This window comes from Sus scrofa, chromosome 7, assembly GCF_054392235.1.
Source record: "Sus scrofa isolate SSC_HxYL_T2T_F1_AM1 chromosome 7, Sscrofa_HxYL_maternal_Yorkshire_Landrace_v2.0, whole genome shotgun sequence".
Classification (NCBI taxonomy): domain Eukaryota; kingdom Metazoa; phylum Chordata; class Mammalia; order Artiodactyla; family Suidae; genus Sus; species Sus scrofa.
In genome coordinates, this window is record NC_139389.1 from 37,476,211 (window position 1) to 37,498,278 (window position 22,068).

Genomic DNA, 22,068 nt, shown 5'->3' on the forward strand with positions numbered 1-22,068 from the left:
GGGTGCAATTTTAAAAGGTACTGTATTTCTGTATTCCTTTTCTAATATTTCATTATTAGTATACAAAACACAACTGATTTCTGAATGTTAATCTTATGTCCTATTTTGCTGAATTTGTTGATCAGTTCAAGTAATTTTTGGGTTGAGTCCTTGAGGTTTTCTATATATAGTATCATGTCATCTGCATACAGTGACAGTTTTATCTCTTCTCTTCCTATTTGGATGCCTTTTCTTTTGTTTGTCTGATTGCTATGGCACACTGGATCTTTAACCCACTGAGCCAGGCCCGGGATCAAACCTGCATTCTCACAGAGACAATGCTGGGTCCTTCACCTGCTGAGCCACAGCAGGAGCTCCCGAATATTTATATTTTTAACAAGAACCAAACCTTTGGCCGTAAGTAGAACAAAAGACAGGAACTTGGCACTTTCTGGTTCCAGGAGTCCTCTTCCCCTGTCTCCCCATGTTCCCCTGTCTCCCCATCTTCCCCTGTCTCAGCATCTTCCATGTCTCAGCCTCTTCTGCCATCTAACTCTCTTCTGCCGTCTCACATTTCCCGTCGTCCACTGTCTTGCCTGCTTCCACTGCCTCGTCCTCTTCTGTTGTCCCCTGCCTTACTCTCTTGTGCTGTGTCACCCTCTTCCACTGTCTCACCTTCGTCCATTGTCTCGCCATCTTCTGCTGTCTCACCCTCCTCCACCATCTTACTCTCTTCCATTGTCTTACCTTCCAAGCCCCACCCCCACATCGAAGCTTAGCCTCTGGGCTCTGGGTCAAAGAACAGGTTTGCTTTTTCACAAAAGAAAGGAGAATGGTGCTCTCATGCTCTTCCCTCTAACCCCCAAGGTAGAGCCTTGAATTTGCAAGTCATTTCAAATCAATAAAGAATTGTTTTAGTGGGAGTTCCCATCGTGGTGCAGCAGAAATGAATCTGACTAGGAACCATGAGGTGGCAGGGTCAATCCTTGGCCTTGCTCAGTGGGTTAAGGATCTGGCGTAGCCGTGAGCTGTGGTGTAGGTCGCAGATGCGGCTTGGATCTGGCGTTGCTGTGGCTGTGGTGTAGGCCGGCGGCTACAGCTGTGATTATGCTCCTGGCCTGGGAACCTCCATATGCCACGGGTGTGGCTCTAAAAGACAAAAGACCAAAAAAAAAAAAAAAAAAAATTAAAGAATAGCTTTAGTGGCTCAGTGGACTTCAGACCAGCTTCACTGAGACCATTTGTAATTTTCAAGGTTCAAATGGGCCTAATTTTGTATAGCTTACTTTATACTTAACAAGTGTTTATGAAAAGTTATGGTGGGGAAAAACTGAATAATGGTTTAAACACTTGCATCCTGTAGCGTGCTTTCCCTCTGTCTGTGCATCTCTATTTCCCTGCGCCCCTGAAAGGGGTGTTGCTGTTGGTCCTGTCTTCCTTTCTTTCTGACCTGTTTGCCAAGGATGCTTCCAGGCTGGAGGCTGCACCAGTCAACACCCCTGGGTCCAGAGTAGTAACTGCTCCCATCTGGCGACGTGTGACTCATGGCCTTTATGTCAGAGTGTAAATCACTTCCTGCTGTTCCATCAGCTGAGACTCTGACCATTAAAAAAATTTATCTCCGAAAATCAATAGCCAGTGGGTTTTGGAAAGGAGCACTTCGTGAGCAGTTATGCTTTCAGTCTGTCTGTAAAGATAAGCAATCAAATTACTACACTCCCTGAAATAGAGCAGGCAACAGTGAGAAATGCACCCTCACAGATAAAGGATGACCTTAGTCAGGACAGGTAGGAAGCCACTTTAAGGAATGGCAACCAAGGAAACCCAGGACCCTTTGGGAAAAGTCCTGAAGGATGGCACCTTTTTCCCAGATCCAGCCAATGCAACCTCAGAGTTCAAGATGAATTTTCAGAAAAGCATGGAGAGAAGTTCCCGTTGTGGCTCAGCATGTTTAGAACCCGACTAAGTATCCATGAGGATGTGGACTGGATCCCTGGCCTCCTCGCTCAGTGGGTTAAGGATCTAGCGTGGCCGTGATTTGTGGTGTAGGTGGCAGATGCTGCTCAGATCCAGTATTGCTGTGGCTGTGGCCTAGGCTGGCAGCTGCAGCCTCAATTCAACCCCTAGCTTGGGAACCTCCATATGCCGCAGGTGCGGCCCTAAAAAGAAAAGAAAAGAAAAAACAAACTGTAGACAAGCATGAAGAATTAAGTGGGTTGATATATTAGCGTTCTGTGACGGACTTAATCCACACACAACTCTCTGGGGTCTGGGGAGTACAGCGAATAAATTTTATTTCTTTATTTGCCTAATAACATGATTGCCACTAGGAAAACATACAAAATGCAAATAATTATTAAATTAGCAAGGGTGATGACACTGCCTGTAAAATAAAATGAAAGAGTGCTTTTGTTGGGGGTGGGGAGGGGGTTAGGATAAAGCTAATGATAAATCTTAGATGATTACTTTACAGGAAATATTAGGCGTACTTTTAAAATGGTGGTGTTGGCCCCGTGTGGCAACATGCCTGAGTAGATGGAGGTGGGGTCCTGATTCACTTCTGGTTTATTCCCCCAGCCTTGGGGTGTTGTCACGAAGCCTGCTTTTGCTGCAGTTGCCACTGCCTTTGTGAGCAGCCCAGGCTTTCGGTTCCGATTGGAGCTCGCCTCACTGACTCCTGCCTGCCACTTGAATCTTGGGACTCTGCAGCTGCAAGGTCCATTTCAGGAATTGGAATTGTACTAGTTTTGCATCTTGAACCAGGGGCCCCAGCCAAGTTCGAAGCACAGATTTCCCTTGGATGCTTTGTCTTATTTATAAACCCGTTTACAGCAGGGATAGGTAGCCTCCTTGTTTCCGTGGTCACCTGGTGGGCCCCTAGATAATCCCAGAACTAACCCAACCCAGGAGGAAGGGAAAATGGCTGGTGCCTTTTCCCGTGATGGAGACAGGCCTTTAACACAGATATGCCTGGCTCCACGGAGGGGGGGACTGGGTCAGCACATCGCCTTTCTCGTTTTACTATGTGATGACCAGGGGGCGGAGGAGAGCTGTTTCCTGTCACTGCCGGCGTCATTTTCATTTCCATTATTGGCAGCTGTTACTTTGCTAGAAGTTGAAATGATCTCATGAACTCTGCACTGAGTTCAGATGTCTGTTTATTGGCGCTGCCTTCGGCTTCTGCAAACAGCCTTTTGTGTCCTGCGGGTCTTAAGAAAAGGCTCTTCTCAGAATCGGCTCTCCCCCCACCCCGCTTGCTCTCCGCTGGGAACCGGCCTCAAGCTCCGGAAGAAAATTAAATCAAGAGGACGAGGGGCTCCAGCCTGGTCTGAGGGGAGGCTGCGACCTGAAACGGAAAGGCATCGGGGCTCCACATCCTGCGTTTGTGCTTTTGTTGCTGAAACTTGGAGTTAGTTGCGTTAATGAATTAACCAGCAGCCGAGTCATGGAAAATGTCGGTCCTGGCCGGGTGGGGGAGCCAAATACTATAGATTTGTAACAGGAAGGCTGTTGATTCTGGCTTCATTGTTGGGCCGGTCATTTGGGAGCTGCTGGCCGGACGGCAGGCCACACACTTGGGTGCGAGTCCTCCACGAATGGGAGCTGCCTGGCTGCTGCTGCTGGTGTCCGAGCCGCGGCCCGGGGACGATGGTGAGCCCCGATGCGCGTGCTGGCTTGATTACCCGCTGGGCGCTGAGGGTGGTGCAGGACGGCGGACTCCGTCTGGGGGCAGGGAGGGGACTGCTGATGTGGACGAGCAGATGCGAGGGTCTTGCTTTTAACGCTTTTCTCCGTGTCACCCTCCGCAGAGTTCCGGGAACGCGTCCTACCGCTGCTCTATGTCTTCCTCTGCGGATTTTTCCGATGAGGATGATTTCAGCCAGAAATCTGGCTCTGCATCTCCAGCTCCTGGAGACACCTTACCTTGGAATTTGCCTAAACATGAGAGATCGAAGAGAAAGATCCACGGGGGCTCCGTGCTGGACCCCGCGGAGAGGGCAGTACTTCGGATAGCAGGTAAGAGCCGGTGGGGTAGAGTGGGGGCTGGGGCGGGAGGGGGGGAGTTGCAGAAATTCACCCATCTGCTTCCGGGGTGGGGGGGCTTCTGTCTGGCCTGGAGCTGATGCTCTGGGCAGAGGTCTGTGCTTCGGGTGGGGGAGAAGGGTGGCCGTGTTTATTTGATGTACCGATTTATCGAAAGAGCGCCTGCCTGCTGGTGACTAAGCTGTTTGGCCTTGTTTTCTGGTTGGATGAATCCATACCTTTGAAAAGGCAAGGGGATATTTACAGGCATCTGCATGAAAGTTTCCTGGTTCTGTGCAGTAGCCATCGTGACAATCTGAAAAGTATTAACTTAGTCATTCTCAGGGTGTTTGCTGGAAGCTTCTCGTCCCTGTCTGCCCAGGATCACTAAGCCACTGGCTTTCACAGGGGCGGGGGTTTCTTCTTGGGTTCTGGTACCCAAGCTTGCAGGGTATATTCTAGCAACCTGGATGCTGGTTCTTTTTTTGTTTTCCTTCTCTTTTTTTAAGTGTAGCCTCTCTGCCAGCATCCTGTGTTTGTAGCAGCGTCTGTCCCTGGTACTTTTGAGGGTTTAGCCACCAGGCGCTTCTAATTAATTAATAAATGGGAGGTGCCAGCCTTTCTCTTCTGTTGCCCGGTGTTCCCTTGTACTGGGTAAGTCTCAGAAGTGGTGGCTTCTTCCACCAACTGAAAGCTGAGCCCAGCGTGTAAATCTATCTCCAGGCCTGCAGGGCCCGAGTGGTTTGTGTGTAAATGAGCTATGCTTTCAGGGTCCGTGTCCCTCAGTCTTCCTCCGCCTCAGAAATGGTAATGGGGTTGTTGGGGTGTGTTTTGGGGGGCTGTCTTGCAAAGGCCAAAGGCCAGGTGTTTATCCTGTTTTTTTTCTGGGCGGATCATGCCTTTCCCCCTCCCCCACTCTCCCCCAGGCCTTTCCCTCTCACTTTTTTTGGCCTTCCACCTTAATCTTAATGCAGAGTGGATTCTCATCCAGTTTCTGGGAGGCTGGGGCGGAGGTGGGGGGTGGAAATGACTAGATCAGATTCCAGCCACCATGGCAGCTCAGAGTCCCTGAGGGTCCCCCCGCACCCCAGCGGGATTTTCTGATTACGGGAAAAACAAACAGCGCCAGCCAGCCGTTCTCTAGTCCGGGTTTCTGGGGCAACAGCCTTGAGCTTCTTCTGGCTTCCGTAGTGAGAAGCTGGCTGGTCTCACCCAGGCCTTTGAAGACGAGGGGGATGGGGAAATGATGGAGACAGGTTGGGGGCCAAGTGAGAGCGAGTGGGGGTGGCCTGGACAGGGGGCAGAGCTGGGCAGGTCCCCAAAAGTGTTTAGTCACAGAGGCCTGATTCCTTGTCCTGTTGGGACACCCAAGGGAGCCGGGAGACGTGCTGGCACCCGACACTTGACTCAGGCGAAAGGGAAGAGGGGCGAAAGGAGGGTGTGTGAGAAGTTGCTGGGTATCAAACAGGATGCCCTCCAGGCCTGAGAGTTCCGAGAGGTGGCAGACAGGATACTCGGCTATGAGTGGAGAAGCAAGGATTACAAGAGAAGGAAGGGCAGATGTTCATCAGTGGGAACGAGATTATATAAACCACTAGTCACGAAGTCAGGAGGAGCTGGTGGCAGTAGCCGGCCGTGTACACTGCCAGTGGGGAAGGGGTGGAGGAACTGGGGGTTCTGATGGGGTGCAGTGGGCACACAGGCGCTGGTGTCAGCAGACCCAGGGGGAGGTGGGGACTCTGGGAGGGCAGGGGCCATGTCTTGCTTGTGGTAAAATGTTTGCCATGAGGTCAGCAGTAAGTTGGTGCACTTGAGCCCTCCAAGTTACGTACTTTTAAGATGATATGAATTCTTAACAAATTGAACACCAGGACTTCCCGTCATGGCTCAGTGGGTTAAGAACCCGACTAGTATCCATGAGGATGAGGGTTCAATCCCTGGCCTTGCTCAGTGCATTAACGATCTGGTGTTGCTGTGGCTGTGGTGTAGGCTGCCAGCTGCAGCTCTGATTCGACCCCCAGTCTGGGCACTTCCATATGCCTCAGGTGCGGCCCTAAAAAGAAAAACAAAACAAATCCAAAAGAACAAAACCACGCAGCAAACAGAATAAGCAGCCCTAGTGTGGAAGTGTACTTTTTACCGTGTTTAAAATAAATTCTTGGTAAATTGGCTCTTGCCACAAAAATCATAATCAATCATCATATGTGGGGCATGGGCTCAAGGGCCAGTCTACAAATATCTGTTTCATTCTAATATGGCTAAAATATGAAATTCAGATAGACCATGTGTTAAACTTGCCACGGATCATCCAGTGTGAGGATGAGGGAACAAAGCATCTGAGGGAATTTGGGGCAGTGGATTAGATGGAAAAGATACTATTAAGATTTCAGGAATTCCCTGGTGGCTCAGTGGTTAAGGATCCGGCACTGTCACTGCTGAGGCTCAGTTGCTGCTGTGGTGCAGGTTTGATCCCTGGCCCAGTACTTCTGCATGCTGCGGGTGCCACCAAAAAAAAAAAAATTTCAATCTCTAATTTTATTAGAGATTTTCACACTTTGCCTGTAACTCTGCTGTCTGTGAAGTTCATCCCAATAAGAGACTAAGAGAAGGGGCAAGGTTCAGACATGGTGTGAAGATGTCCTAGCCTTTGTTACTTAGTAATAAAGGCACTGACAGCTTGGTAGTTTCACTTGTTTTTAAGGTTGTGAAACTAGAATTGAATGAAAACGTATAGAGTCAAAAAGACCCTAGGGGAGTTTTCTCCTGGCGCAGTGGATTAAGGATCCAGTGTTGTCACTGCAGTGGCTTGGGTTGCTGCTGTGGCATGGGTTCAATTCTTGGCCCTGGGAACTTCCCTATAAGTCATTCACATTTAAGATGTATTTATGGACCCCCCTGGAAAAAAATGATGACAGGCAGACAGTTCTGCCTTTAAAGGAGCCTTAGCCTTACAGGACAGTGGTGAGCTGAGACAGTTCCGGGGGGGGGGGCGGTTATTGGCTTCACAGGAGTACTTGTAGTAAAAAAAAAAAAAAAAAAAAACCCAGAGGAGGGTCTGATTAACCTGGACAGAGAAGGAAGGTGGGGGAAGTTCCTGGGAGGTTCCTGCAGGAATGCTACCTGAAGGGAGGTTTCCGGAGCTGAATGGAACTGGGGGGAAAGAGAGGGCCACTTGAGAGGAGGATGGCGCCACTGAAGTCAGGAGCTGGGTTCAAATGGAAACTGCAAGTCATCTGTGTAGAGAAAGCCTGGGATTTGTAAGGAAGAGGAGCAACTGGGATGATGCTTTCGGGCAGTTCCGAGGAGACTGGACGATTTATATTTATGCTCTCAATCGGAGGGAATCACTGAAAGATTTTTTAAGCAGTGGAGTGACATAGCCAGATTTACATTTCAGAATGTCTTATTGGCCATGGTGTCACATGTCTGATACGTCATATTTTTTAAAAGTGCTTTTGCATTTATTGTCACATCTTCATTTTAAAATCTGAGACTATCATATATATACCTTTTCTGTCTCCCGAGGGTCAAAGTGAGAATGACATGATCAAACAGAAGGAAAGGGGCTTTGTACCCACTGTATGGAGGCCTTTAACATCATAGCAAAACCCATCTGCTGTTTTTACCTGCAGGATATTGTAAGTTGGGTTTTTCAGTACCTGTAAAGGTACATGGTTTGTTAGTGACAGCGTTATTTTAAAAAATGGATATTTGTTCCATGTGAATTCCTTGGAGTCAGACTTGAAGGATCTTAGCAGTGTCAGACTTGGGACTTTCATTCCCGCTATATCACTAACCAGTTGTGTTTTCTGTTTTTCTTTCTTTCTTTCTTTCTTTCTCCCCCCGGGCTTTCCAGGGCTGCACATGCAGCATATGGAAGTTCCCAGGCTAGGGGTTAAATAAGAGCTACAGCTGCCAGCCTACACCACCGCCACAGCAGCTCGGGATCAGAGCCGCGTCTGCCACCTACCACCTACCACAGCTCACGGCAATGCCGGATGCTTAACCCACTGATTGAGGCCAGGGAGCAAACCCACATCCTCATGAATACTAGTTGGGTTCATTATTGCTGAGCCACAACGGGAACTCCACCAGTTGTGTTCTCTTGCACAATTTACTGAACAATTCTCAGCTTCATTTTTCTCTCTCAGAGGGTCATGGTTTTGGTGATTACATAAAGTAGTAAATGCAAAACGTTTTATACATTCCTTGGCACATGGAAAATACTTTGTAAACGATAGTTGACTGATGGCCAGATGCCCTCATTGGCACCAAATACATTATCTTATTTGGGCTTCCCAACAACCCTGTGAAGAAGGTACTATTATTTTCTATATTTTTCAGTCCAGAAATCTGCTGAGAGAGGAGGGACACTTCCCATAGTCATAGCAAGAAGTAGAATGAGGATCTGAATTCAGGCAGTTTAGATCCCAGAGGCCACGCTCTTAACTGCTGTGCTTCTGGAATTTCCGTAGTGGAATACACTATGATTATTGGCATATCAATCCCTGATTATCATTCCAAGAACACATGGGGGAAAGCCTGTAAGATTTTTTTTTTTAATTTTATTTTTTTTCTGTCTTTTTAGGGCCGCACCTGCGGCATCTGGAGGTTCCCAGGCTAGGGGTCTAATCGGAGCTGTAGCCATCTGGAGGTTCCCAGGCTAGGGGTCTAATCGGAGCTGTAGCCGCCGGCCTACGCCACAGCCACAACAACGCCAGATCTGAGCTGCGTCTGGGACCTACACCACAGCTCACAGCAATGCTGGATCCTTAACCCCCTGAGCAAGGCTAGGGATCGAACCCCCAACCTCATGGTTCCTAGTTGGATTCGTTTCCACTGCGCCATAATGGGAACAACAAACTTCTAACCACAACCCTAAATGTTGCTTGTTTATTTTGACTGGTTCCTTATAGGACAGTTAAAATCATGTAAGTGTGCCACGATTATATTTACAAAACTGGCTGCTACTGGGTATCAATTTGTGATGAAGGCTCAGAGTCTGCCCTCAGTGACCTACTCACTGTGAGGGAGACCGGTTTGAGAGATCTTTCTTTGGGGACATGTGTGGTCTGTATGTGGAGTGACCCTTAGGGATCAAACTGCTAACACTTTGACTTCGAGAAGGTGTCCTCTATGGTCCATGTTTGTTACTCCATAAACTGAATAACGTGCATATACACGTGTGCCAAATTGCAAGAAAACTCTGGGGATCCTATAAAGGCTGAGCGGGATGTCGGCTCAAACTCAGCTTGTAAGCCAGTCAGTGTGGTCAGGAGAGAAAAAGAAGCATGGTATTGCTTTGTTTGGAGTAACAACAATAGGCCAATTCCTGATAAGTAAAGCTTTCCAGTTCTACCTCAAGCGAGTTTTATTCAAGAATATACAGTTTGGGGAGTTCCCTGGTGGCTTAGCAGTTAGGGATTCAGCATTATCACTGCTGTGGCTTGGGTCACTGCTGTGCCCAGGTTTGATTCCTGGCTGGGAACTTCCACATGCTGCGGGTGTGGCCCAAACAAAAAACTGTATACATTCCCATCTAACAGTTAATGGAAGACGGTCCAGATTTTCAACATTGAAAAAGAAAAAAAGAATCATCAAGGACAAAAGGTCAGTACTTATGAAAGGAAGCAATAGGGAGGGAAGATGTGGGCCGAGGTGAAGCTGTCATAAAACGGAGGTCAGTAATGAGCTGGTTCATCTAATAATAATAACAGCCAACACTTATAGAACTGCTCAGTATCACAGCTTTATGAGGTAGGCACTATTCTCACCTCATTTTACTGATGAAAAGAGGATAAGTGATTTGGCCGTGTCGCATCCAGGGCCGCCTGACCTCGTCAGTACTCACCAACACACCCGGTTACGGGTCTGGCTACCGCCGGGTTCCTCCAGTGGCCCCTTAACGCACCACTTTAGTATATGATATGTCAGCGCGAGAGGAACTGCACCCGTGTTACTCACATTCAGCGGATATCAGTGCTGTGCGGCGTGAAAAATGGGAGGGAGACGGGCGGGGGCAAGGAGGAGGCACAGTGCGCCGGGCTGCGGTGGGTCCACACCGGCGGTGGCCGACTTCCCCGAGCGCCGCGGCAAATGCGCCGGCCGGCTCTGGGGGGCGGAAGGGAGGGACCGCCGGCTGGTCCCCGGGCCGCGGGGCGCGCAGGCGCAGGCGCCCCCAGGCTGTCGAGCCCTGCTGTGCGGGGCCACCTGCAGAGCCCCCCCACCCCCTACTCCCAGATGCGCCCGGGGGCGGACCCCCGGCCCTCTGCCCACGCTGCCGCCGGGACCTGGCCCTTCGGTGCCACCAGCTGGGTCCTCTTCTTTCCCGAGCCCCGCGGGGGCTGCGTGCGCCGGGGCCGGCGATCCGCGGCTTTGTTTCCCAGGCACCTGTTGTGGGTCCCAAATAGCAACCTCGCCCCTGGGATCCGGGCGGGCCGGCCAGCGTCCGGGGTGGGCGGGCTTGGCCGCGCGCTGGACCCGGTGGGCCGGCCGGGGAGGGGGCCCGACGCCGCGGCGTTGCCTGCGGGAGGGGCAGGGCGGCGTGGGTCGGAGCCGAGCCAGCCGGGGCGCTGACCGCGAGCCTCGCCCCCTCCCTTCCGCCCGCCCTCCTTCCCTCTCTCCGCCCTCCCTCCTTCCCTCCCTCCCTCTCCCCGGGGTGCGGGCGAGTGTCTGCGGCGCGGCGGCCAGGAAATGCTGCAGATGCGCCGCGCAGCATTCCGGGCGGTGGCAGCGCGCGCGTCCTCCCGGCCCCGAGCAGGCGCCCACCGCAGGGCCAGGGTGGCGGCCGCCACGGTCTCCGAGGGTCCCGGCGCCCGCGGTCCCCCGCCTGCCCCTGCCCGGCTCCAGGCTCCTCCGCGCGGCGTGGCGCTGCCGGTCGCCTCCCCCGGGTTAGCCGAGATTGGCCGCTGCTGAAACCCGAGAGGGACTACGGCTCCCGGGGGCCGGGCGGCCCCGCACCCGCTGCCCGCCAGGGGGCCTGGGCGTCTCCCCGGCGGGTTCCGGGCTCTGCCTCCCCCACGGCCCCGGCTCTGCGTCCCCCACTCTGCGCACCCCCCCCCCGGCTCTGCGCCCCCGCTCTGCGCCCCAGCCTGACCTGTTTCCGCGTTTCCGCTCCCAAGCCTGCGTCTTGCTGATTGCGATCCTATCGGGTTCGATCGGGAGAGGGGAGTCGGCTAGTCATCGCTTAGATAAACTTGGACATGGCGGGGTACCTCTCCCCAGCCGCTTACCTGTACGTGGAGGAGCAGGAGTACCTCCAGGCCTACGAGGATGTCCTGGAGAGGTATAAAGGTATGTAGTCCCCCGCGCTCGGGCAGCAGGGCTTGGCAGGGACCGGCGGGGTGACCCTTTGGCTGAAACCGGGCCACCGCTGCTTGGGCACAAATAACAGGTGTCTGGACCAGTCTTGGGAATGGACCATGTCTTTTTTGGATGGGGTTCAGTATCTCCTCGCAGGGAGGGTGGTGAGGTGGGCGACGGCCTGGAGACGCCCTAGGATGGGCGGTGTGGGGGGGAGGGGTTTGGTTTCCAAGAAGCACGTTGCGTTTTCTCTCCCTTGCAAAAGCTCTTAAGCACTAAGCTTCATCATAATTCTTCCTGGGAGGGTGGGTACGGATGAATTCGCCATGGGATTACTAAGGCATTGGTGCTCTTGCTTGGTGTGGGGTATTGGTTAACCCTATAAAAAAAGGTTCTTGAGTTCTAAAATAAATAACTGAGACGACCACCAAATCGTTTTTCTTAAAATGGTTTTATTTGAAAAAAAGTTTATGGTATGTGACTATATATCTATTTTTACGTATCATAAATAATATTGGATGGTGTGATGAATGACTTTCGTCAGCGAGTCCTTTGTGAATTTAAATGTAAAGGAGTACATTTTGACATGTCTTTCTGCCTGTCCTTTATGTGGGGGAAATTCTATGCCAACCTGGTAAATATTGATATTTTAGTATTATGTTTACTTTGGCTTTATAATTAAATACAGCGTTAGATAAAGGGCACCTTCTCATGTGAAAGGGTCTTTTTTGTCTCTGGAAATTATTTTTCAGTGTGTAGCAGAAGGTCTCCTTACTGTGGCTTCTTAGGATCCACACCCAGGGATAGCTCAAGAGCCTTAATATATATATAGTAATGGTGAATAGTTGCATGGTTGCGTTCAAGTGGTTTTGCATCTTTTGGATATTTGCTTTGGTTTTAAGAAACTCAGTTTCATTCAGTTGGATGGGGATTTTGTGGTTAAAGTGCACGTATTAATAGTTTTCTATTAGTAGAAAGTAAAAATACAGCATCCTGAAGTGAGTAATGACAGTACAAGACCCCCAAAAGCTCAAAATCGACCCGCGTATATGTTTCATCTCCTTCTGGAACATGTTTTGTTGTTGACATTCTTTTACTCCGTGTAGAATTCTGTAAACAGCACCATCAGAATTCCTTTGTGCCAAGACTCTATTGTGTATAATGCTGCCACCGAGCAAGTGCAGCGATATTTTAGGTTAAAGCCCATTTGTAGTATCTGTATGTGTACAGTCGCAATACGCTCATGTTTACATCTGTCCTTCCATTTAAAAATAAGGTTCTTCATCCGTTGTCCCAGAACTTTGAAAATGAGAAATATCGCAGTATACTATTAAACCTTCTTGAAGATGTTCACATGTGCTCTTTGAGAAAGAAAGAAAAACATAAAAGATTTCAGAAAGAAAAAAGGCCATGAAAAATTTCAGAAAGAGAAAAGGCCGAAAGTTTTTACTCTCAGAAGGAAAAAAAAAAAAAAGCCGTATGAATTTTTATCCCATCAAGTTTTACCTCCATGACATGTGGGTGATTTCAAGTGACTTTAAAAACAGAAATAACCAAAGTGCTGATTTGACCTGCCTTGAAGAAGCAGACTGTGTACAGTTATTTAAAAGGTGGTTTTTCTTTGCCTTTGGAAAGAAAAGGAAATTAACGATAGGCAGGCCATTGCGGTTCTCACTGCACCTCATTTTAAATAAAACCTAGTGATCAGTATCACACTGACATGGAGACTTTTTCAAACATAGGGTCCCCAGTTTCACTGAAAAAGTGAAAACTTCACTTTTGCTGCATTGTCTTTGTGGTTGGAAAATGCTTAGGTCATCAGTTTGTCCTGGGCTCTATCGATGTGCTGTGCTTCATCTGGTCTTGGAAAGGAGAGTAAGCGTTTTGGCCAGTGTATTACGTGAAATGCTGGAGACCTGGAAAACTCATTGTTTCCCTGTGTGTTTTGAAGCCGGTTGTGACTTCCCATCAGTATCCAGTGCGATGACTTCACTAGGGCGCTTATCCTGATGCCTTGCTGCGGGGCTGATCTAATCCGAAAAGAATTGTAGGCTTTGAATGGGGAGTGTCAGTTCACTCAACTTTCAAAGTACAGTTGTTCCACTTTCTGAAATCATGCATTGTTGGGAACGTTGTATGTTCCTATTTGAACTTAAGAGCTTGTTCTGATTTTCATTTCTGACAAAGTCCCCTGGTTACAGGATGACTCGGCATTTGGCTGGAGTATGATCAGGTTGCCGAGTGATCCTGTGCCCCAGCTGTTGAATGTGTAAGTGGTGGGGTCAGCTGGACCAAATTCAGTCTGTCTGTCAACAGAAATGTCGAATTCCAGTGATCTATACTGTTAGCTGTTCTGAATATTGGGGGTCGAAGTTGAGAGTTCCTTAGGCTTGGTCCTCGCATGGCTTTGGAAGGACTTCAGACCTCACCTTCTGTAGAGAAACAAGCATATTGGAGAGCGAGTGAACCCTAATTATTTATGGTGTGGTCTATTCTGGTGTCTTGCTTTGGTCTTTTACTTCTGAGTGAACATAGGCAACTGGTTTGCTGAATGAGAAGAACACAGCGAGTTATTTGCTGCAAAGAAGACTGCAGTGTTCTGATTTATATTCCAGACTCCTTCCTTCTAAAACATACTTGTTACCAGGATAGTCCAGGCACTGGACTAAAAAAAAAAAAAATCACATTACTTTGCAGCTTACCACCGTCAGCAGGAATAAAAGCATTTATTTACAAATAAAAGATATTTCTTTATTATGGTTTATGCTAGAAATTGCCCTTGTCACTGACTTTCTTTGATGTCTGTCATGAATTATCCGGCATATTTATCATGGACTGTAAATCATTTTTAGTAGCTTAGCATAAAAGATACAGGACATCCCTCTTGTCTTTCCTGTCAATATAAGAAAACTAACATACACACTGTTTCTATAATTATTATATGTTATTATATTATTAACATTAATTGGCTATCATTATAACCTGAAATTCTGCTGTCTGAGCCTATCATTGTAAGATTTTGTTTTCTCAACGCATTCTTTCTTGTTTTTAAAAAATTTTAATTTAATTAATTTATTTATTTTTGGCCACACCCACGGCCATCCCAGAAGTTTCTGGGCCAGGGATCAAACCCACACCACAGCAGTGCAGCGACCTGAGCCGCAGCAGTGACAACACCAGAACTCCTCAATACATTGTTACTTTAAAAAATTGGGGGAGTTCCCGTCATGGCGCAGTGGTTAACGAATCCGACTAGGAAACATGAGATTGCGGATTTGATCCCTGCCCTTGCTCAGTGGGTTAAGGATCCAACGTTGCCGTGAGCTGTAGTGTAGGTCGCAGAGGTGGCTCGGATCCTGAGTTTCTGTGGCTCTGGCATAGGCTGGCGGCTATGGCTCCGATTCGACCCCTAGCCTGGGAACCTCCATATGCCGCAGGAGCAGCCCTAGAAAAGGCAAAAAAAAAAAAAAGACAAAAAAAAAAATTGATGTTGTAATTCCCTGGTGGTTCAGTGAGTTAAGGATCACTGTAGCCCCTACCAAAATACTGATGGCGTTTCTCATAGAAGTAGAAAAAATACTTAAAAAATTTGTATGGAAACAGAAAAGCATTGTCACTGCGGTGATGAGGGATCGATGCCTGGCCCAGGAACTTCTGCATGCTGTGGGTGTGTAGCCAAAAAAAGAAAAGGAAAGAGAGTATTAAAAAAATAAAATTGATGATGTTAAGTGTGAAAATGAGATCACTAATGTGAACCCAAGAAATTCTGTTCTATACATTTTAGACTTAATTGACAAGGAAGGGATGTTATTTTGGTCCAAGAGAATGGGTATTTTTCCAGTGATCTGGAAATGTATTGGTTATCCCCAGACAACTGTAAAAAGTGTTTCATTATTATTCTTTATGAAAGCTGAGTGGCAGATTTCTTATTTATCAATAACTGCATATATATGTATATATGACTAAGAACCCTCTTCAGTTAAGAAAAAAGGCATCATGTTCGGTTTTCCACGGAAACGCTGAGTAAATGCTTTTTCTCCTCTCATCAGGACAGTGTGATTCCACTCATGGGCTTGGTGACTGAAGGAAATGAGAACTGTTCCAGCCGTAGTGGTCATTTTCAGTTCAGTTTTATGGCCTACTGGTGTATATGTGAATGGTCAAAATCTTGCCTTTTTGCTGTGTAAACTAACCCTGGTGCCAGTTGAATTGAAAGCTGGAGTGTAAAGGTTTCTGGGAACTTTGTCCCTTTGGTACGGAGTGGTTTTCAGCTGGCTTTGAGATTCTGCAGAAACTTGATTTCAGGTTTCATCTGCTCATGTTGGCTTCATGGTCAGTTGTATAACAAGTGACCTTTAACTGGGCTCCATCGTGATAGTGTTACATTGTAGCTAGTTATAACAACATTGGTCTGGGCTTTCTCTTTGCTCTTAAAAAATGAAATAGGCTTAATCCGGTAATGAGTGTTAGTTAAGATTGTGTTGGGCTGTTTGGAGCCGAAAACAGATGATGTCCTATCCCTTATTACCCGAAATCATCATTAAGCCAGAAGAGTAAGCATCTTCACATCGCTCCAGTAAAAAGTGTGCTTTTTTTTCCTTGGGGACTGAGAGGCCCCAGCTAGGACGGCCAGGCTGTAGGGCACCTCAATTTGGCGGTAGGATCCAGACTCCTATTATTTCTTCTCTGCCACTTGTGGTACATCATATGGTCATTCTCTCATTACAAGATGGCTGCTGCTCTTCCACCCTTTGCATTTCATTTCCACACGGGAAGAAGAGGAAGTGCAAGGACAAAGATCCAAAGATGCAGACTGGTTGATTCTGCCTCCTTTTGAAGAGCTTTTTTTAGAAGCCCACTGAGCACTTTTAGCTTATATTTCACTGGCCAAAACTGTTACAGGGGCCACTGCTGTCTGCAAGGTAGACTAGGAAAATACATACATTTCAGCTGGCCTCATTTAGTTCCTGAACAGAATTGATGTTCTGTTGGTAAAGAATAAGGAGAGAATTGGAGTTCCTGTCGTGGCTCAGTGGTTAATGAATCCATCTAGGAACCATGAGGTTGCGGGTTCGATCCCTGGCCTTGCTCAGTGGGTTAAGGATACAGCATTGCCGTGAGCTGTGGTGTAGGTTGCAGACGCAGCTCGGATCCCGAGTTGCTGTGGCTGTGGTGTAGGCCGGCAGCTACAGCTCCGATTGGACCCCTAGCCTGGAAACTTCCATATGCTGAAGGTGAAGCCCTAGAAAAGGCAAAAAGACCAAAAAAAAAAAAAAAAAGAAGAAGAGAGAATGGATATTGCGTTTGCAACCGGCAATGTCTGTCCTGAAATTGGAAACCTAAAGTCTGAACACGTTAATAACCATAACACGTATTTGACTTCACTGTAGTCGGAGAGAATAGCTGAGAGTCCAAGGATTTTCCAGATGACATAGTTGAGTATTTTATAGTGTTATTATTACATGGATTTGAAAAGTAATTGCTACCAAATAATTAGGGTTTAAATTGACTGAGGAATTTGTTCATTGCCTTACAGCATAAGAAACACATATCAGTTCAGGAATGTCACCAGTTATTAGATACTCTTGGTGAATTTAACTTTGAACCCAAAATATCACACTCATGCTCCTTTAGTCTTTGTCGTGTTGTTGTTGCTGTCCTGATTGAGCCTTGTACAGTTTTTCCAACAAGTTAGTCAACTCAGTTTAGTTAAGAATTTCAAAAAAAGCTGTATACTTTTTTCTTTACTTTTGTTAAATTCAGAAAAATTAAAACAAAATTTTTAGAGTTGAGGAAGACATTTTTATTTAGGAATAAAAATCAAAATGAGTGTCACCTTAATACAATAGGGTAGCCTATTTATCATATAAAATGTAATAATGATCCATAGCAGAAGTTCCTAAACAGGACAGTACATCAGAATCACCAGTGGAGACTAAAAATGCTTTTGCCCAGCCCTCAGCCAGTTCTAATTCAGAATCTTTTGAAGTGGGGCCTAGAGAGCTGTATTTTAAAACAAACTTTCTGATTTTTTTAAAAATTATTTTTATTAGAGTACCGTTGATTTACAGTGTGGTGTCAATTTCTTCTGTACAGTACACTGACCCCGACAAGCTATATGCTTTTTCAGACTTTTTATTGGAGTAATGTAAAGGTACTTGTTTTTCTGGCTTAATGATGATTTCAAGTAATAAGTGATTTGTAAGTCAAGATGGTGAGAACTCAATGTTCTAATGTTATTCTGCAGCCAGGCAGAGGCGTTTGTATGTTTCTGCCTTTGGGTCTAGGAGCCTGGCTCTGTGGGAGCTGGAGAGCTTGAACTGAGCCTGTTCATGAGACTGGGATTGGAAGAACTTTGAAAGTTGCAGAGGGGACACAAAAGATGGAATATCTGGGCTGTCCCATGTTCCTTTTTTTTTGATCATTAATATTCAGATTTTATTTCCTTTCTCTCAAGCTCTGATTTAAGTAAATGTTATATAACTCATTTAATCTTCACTATAACATTTTGAAATACTGTTATTATCCCGTATTTTACAGAGAGAAAATGAAGCAAAAAAAAAAAAAAAAGGTTAAACGTTTTTCTTTAATTCACAGAGTTGGAAAGTATCAAGGAAGACATAGTAGTTGTAAAAAAAAAAAAATCTCAAAATTGAAATAGCTAAGATTTCATGGAGGAAAACAGCACCAACAAGCTTCTTGTTTCTGTAATTTTTTTTTCCCCAAAAAAGTGGCACAAATCTTCCTAGTAAATCTTTTTTAGAAGAAAGACAAACCCTTTTAAACCCGTGTCTAACAGAGGATTGGCGTTTTCTGGAATCCCAGTATCTAAGTTTGCTGGAACCTGACTAATTAAAAAATACATATATATTGGAATATAGTTGACTGTTGACTGTGTTCTTTCCTGTTTTAGCTCCACAACTGAGTGTAAAAATGTATAAAACTCACTAAGGTTATTTGACTCCATAAGCCTGATGAATTGAGTGAGAAGCATTGTGGTTTTCAGCGTTTGGTATTTCACATGAATTAAAAAGCAACCCAGACGCTTCTGTTACCTGGGGCTCCTCTCTCTACAGTGACTTTCTTTTGGGGTATTCTAATAATCTAGGTTCATTTTATTTTGGGGGGCAATTTCTTTTTTAAAAAATTGCGTGGGAGTATGGTTGATTTCCAGTGTGGTGTTAGTTTACCACGGCTTTTGAAGAAGATCTGTGTCCATTTCTCAGCCCTTAGTAATTTATACAGATCTCATTCTGCTTACGACCGGAGGGGAATTTCAGGCAGCAGTCCGTTTGCTGAACTGTGTCATTATTCCTGTAAGTGATCAAATAAGGCTTTTTACAATTTATGTATTTGTTTATCCCTTTAATACAATTTTCTCAGCTATGTTTTCCACCCTACTTTCTCCTCTCTTAGAAGAGGGAGCAAACAGTTCTGCTTGGGTTGGGTGTTGGGAAAAGCTGTGTCCTGACAGTCAAATAGGATTTTACCCCCGGAAAGGGTGCGGGTACCAGGGGGGGAAACCTCAGGACAGCTGCACTTCTTGTACAGCCACAGAACCTTCTTTGAAACTTTGGCTGAAGTGCATGATCAGTTTTAGACTTTAGCGAACGTTAGGGCTGGGCTGAGGGTCTGGGAAGATGGATGTGGGCTCCGTGGACCAGATTGAAAAGAGCCTGGGGGGCCGCGGCTCGCACCAACTTTGGGGAGTCTTCTCTAGGCAGGGAGGGGAACTCTCATGGCTCCTGGCAGGATGTTACCAGTGGGATCTGCCTCAGGAGGATAACTGCTAGCAGTGTGGAGGGCTGAGTCAGGAGTGCGGCTCAGGAAACCAGGAGACAGAGCAGGGGGCCAGAGCACAGGGAGAGGCGAGGGATGGAAGGGAGGCTGGTCCCAGAAAAACCTCGGGAATGGACAGCACGGCAGACAGGTCATCTCTGTGGGTGGCGTCTGAAAAGGATGCAACAGCTTCTCTGTTGAATTTCTGGTTCAAGAAACCAGGAGTGTTTCCTTTTTAATTTGTAAACAATCCGTAGTCTGTGGTCATTAAAAAATACGGTATTGAAACAGCTTATTTTCTTTTTTAAAAAATTGAGGTAGGAGTTCCTGTCATGGTGCAGTGGTTAACGAATCTGACTAGGAACCATGAGGTTGCAGGTTCGATCCCTGCCCTTGCTCAGTGGATTAAGGATCTGGCATTGCCGTGAGCTGTGGTGTGGGTCACAGACGTGGCTTGGATCCTACATTGCTGTGGCTCTGGTGTAGGCTGGTGGCTATGGATCCAATTCGACCCCTAGCCTGGGAACCTCCGTATTCCGTGGGAGCGGCCCTAGAAATGGCAAAAATAGACATACACACACACACACACAAAAAAAAAATTGAGGTATAATTGGAGCTTCTATTGTGGCTTATCGGGTTAAGGACCGGATGTTGTCTCTGTGAGGATGCTGGTTCGATCCCTGGCTTTGCTCAGTGGGCTAAGGATTCAGCGTTACTCTGGCTGTGTCGGCCTGCAACTCCCATTCTACCCTTGGCTGGGAAACTTCCATATGCTGCAGGTGTGGCCATAAAAAGAAAAATTAAAAAAAAATTGAGGTATAGTTGACATAACATTAGAAACAAATTTTTAATATTAATCATTGTTAGACCTTCCTTGTTAGAGAAATGGAGCCAGTGCTGTTTTGCTTGACCTCAGAAATGCAGCAGTAGTGTGACCTAGAAACCTGGAATGTTCTATTTAACTCTACTGTATTCTTGTTGGGAATCCTCCGGGCGTGGTTTATAGTACTGTAGAGCAGTGAATCTGTTATCTAAAAGCAAATAAAGTGATTGGTTTCAGATCCTTTTTTTTCTTTTTAAGTATAGTTGATTTCCAATGTTGTGCCAGTTTCTGCTATATAGCAGAGTGACCCAACGATTCACACACACACACACACTCTCTCTCTCTCTTCCTTTCTCATATTATCTTCCATCTTGTTCTATCCCAAGAGACTGAATGTGGTTCCTTGTGCTGTGTAGTAGGACCTCATTGCCTATCCAATCAAAATGTAATAGTTTGCATCTACCAACCCAAACTCACAGTCCGTCCCACTCAGATCAGTTTTGGAAGTATTAGTGATGAAAAACCCATCTTTTAATATACTTCAATAAATTTTTTTGTTTGGCTTTATTAAAAAAAAAAAAAAGCTTCCTTAGGAGTTCCCATCATGGCACAGTGGAAACGAATCCAGCTAGGAACCATGAGGTTATGGGTTCAATCCCTGGCCTTGCTCAATGGGTTAAGGATCTGGCGTTGCCCTGAGCTGTCGTGTAGATCGCACATGTGGTTCAGATCCTGCGTTGCTGTGGCTGTGGTGTAGGCCAGCAGCTGTAGCTCCAATTGGACCCCTAGCCTGGGAACCTCCATATGCCACAAGTGTGGCCCTAAAAAGCAAAATAAATAAACAAATAAAAATTAAAAATAAAAAACCCTCCTTAATTTTTTTTTTACATAAACTTTAGCAAATATGTAGGGTTCATTTTATTTGGAATATAAGAAGGTCAGTGGGTATATGATCATTTAATATAAATTCTAAGCCATTCTTGAGTTTATGTGTTAATCTTTTCTAACTTAAAATAGTAAAAATAATAGCTAGCATTTATAAGCCTACCAGCTTATATGTCAGCCACAGTACTGGGTATTGCAAATGAGTTACTTATCATTTCTAAATCTCATAACTCTTTATCTTGACTAGAATTACTGCTATTTTACCAATATGGAAATCGAGAAGTTAACTTTCCTAAAATCATATAGCTAAAAGTGCTAGCAAGGACATTTAAATATATCAAGTGTATGTTTGACATAAACTATGTATTTTGGGTTTAGTTATATTGACTTGCAAATGTTGCAGAAATAGTGTTTATGAGCATGTTTTTATTAGCTTGTTGATTTTGATGGATACTAGAACTGAGATGTGTTAAATGGAGGCATGAAGTAAAAATTAATAGTTTAAAAATTCATAGAGATTTATTTCTATTCAAATATTCAGTAGACTTTGAGCTTGAATGGTTGTATGTTAGCTGGATGCTAAATTCAAATGTATAGGTATCTGGGAAAAGAAAAGAAAATTTTAGTAGGAGCCTTTTCAGTGTGTATTTAGATTGAGGGGATTTTAAAAAGAATTCAATTTGGTAAATGTCACCAGTGAATGTGGCCGCTTTGATACGTACATGCCTTAGATGTTTCTTGGAAAGAATCGTCAAAGAGAGTTGACAAAGTCCCAATTTTTCTCCAGTGGGTGAAAATATTTCCCAGTGAATCCTGGCATTAAAGACATTCTACAAAGATACCATTGTCCCAGGGAATTAAAAACCCGCTCATATATTCAGTGTTACAGTTCTCTGTGCTCTGCCTGTGCAAGTGTGACAGTTTGTATTCTTGACTTGGGGCGTGAAGGGAAACTCCTCGGTGGCTCATTTTATCCTTCCTACAGTTAGGGAGGCCAGTCTCCCTCACTTTCTACCTCACTGGGCTGATACAGGTGGGATAAAATAGGACATACGGAGTTTTTTGACCAGGAGAGGTTATATGGTCAGGGAATGAAGTAGACATAAGAATGCAGGTCTTCTGATTCCTTCTAGGCCAGTAGCTTTAAAAAATAGACCATATGTTAGAGCAGTTTTAGTTTTTCAGAAAAATTGAACAGAAAGCACAGAGTTCTTATGTGTTCCTTTCCCTCCCCACAATTTCCTCTCTGGTGTCTCACATTGGTATGGTACATTTGT

At 46.0% G+C, this 22,068-nt stretch overlaps 2 protein-coding genes across 36 annotated transcripts in view; both read left to right on the plus strand.

The window, feature by feature from the left end:
• Positions 1-22,068, plus strand: part of DST (dystonin) — a 488,220-nt gene that overhangs the window by 97,776 nt on the left and 368,376 nt on the right. For 21 of the 35 annotated variants that reach the window (XM_084967821.1, XM_021098569.2, XM_084967788.1 and 18 more), the window contains one exon: positions 3,789-3,996. In XM_084967821.1, coding sequence (XP_084823947.1) covers positions 3,789-3,996 — 208 coding nt within the window. Of the gene's footprint in view, positions 1-3,276; positions 3,631-3,788; positions 3,997-10,668; positions 11,296-22,068 lie in introns of those variants that run through there. The other 14 variants (XM_013977756.3, XM_084967797.1, XM_084967798.1 and 11 more) reach the window with 2 other exon arrangements.
• LOC146401500 (uncharacterized) lies at positions 9,865-12,763 on the plus strand. The gene has a single exon (XM_084967971.1). The coding sequence runs from the start codon at positions 10,001-10,003 to the stop codon at positions 10,895-10,897; it is 897 nt and encodes a 298-aa protein (XP_084824097.1). The 5' UTR covers positions 9,865-10,000; the 3' UTR covers positions 10,898-12,763.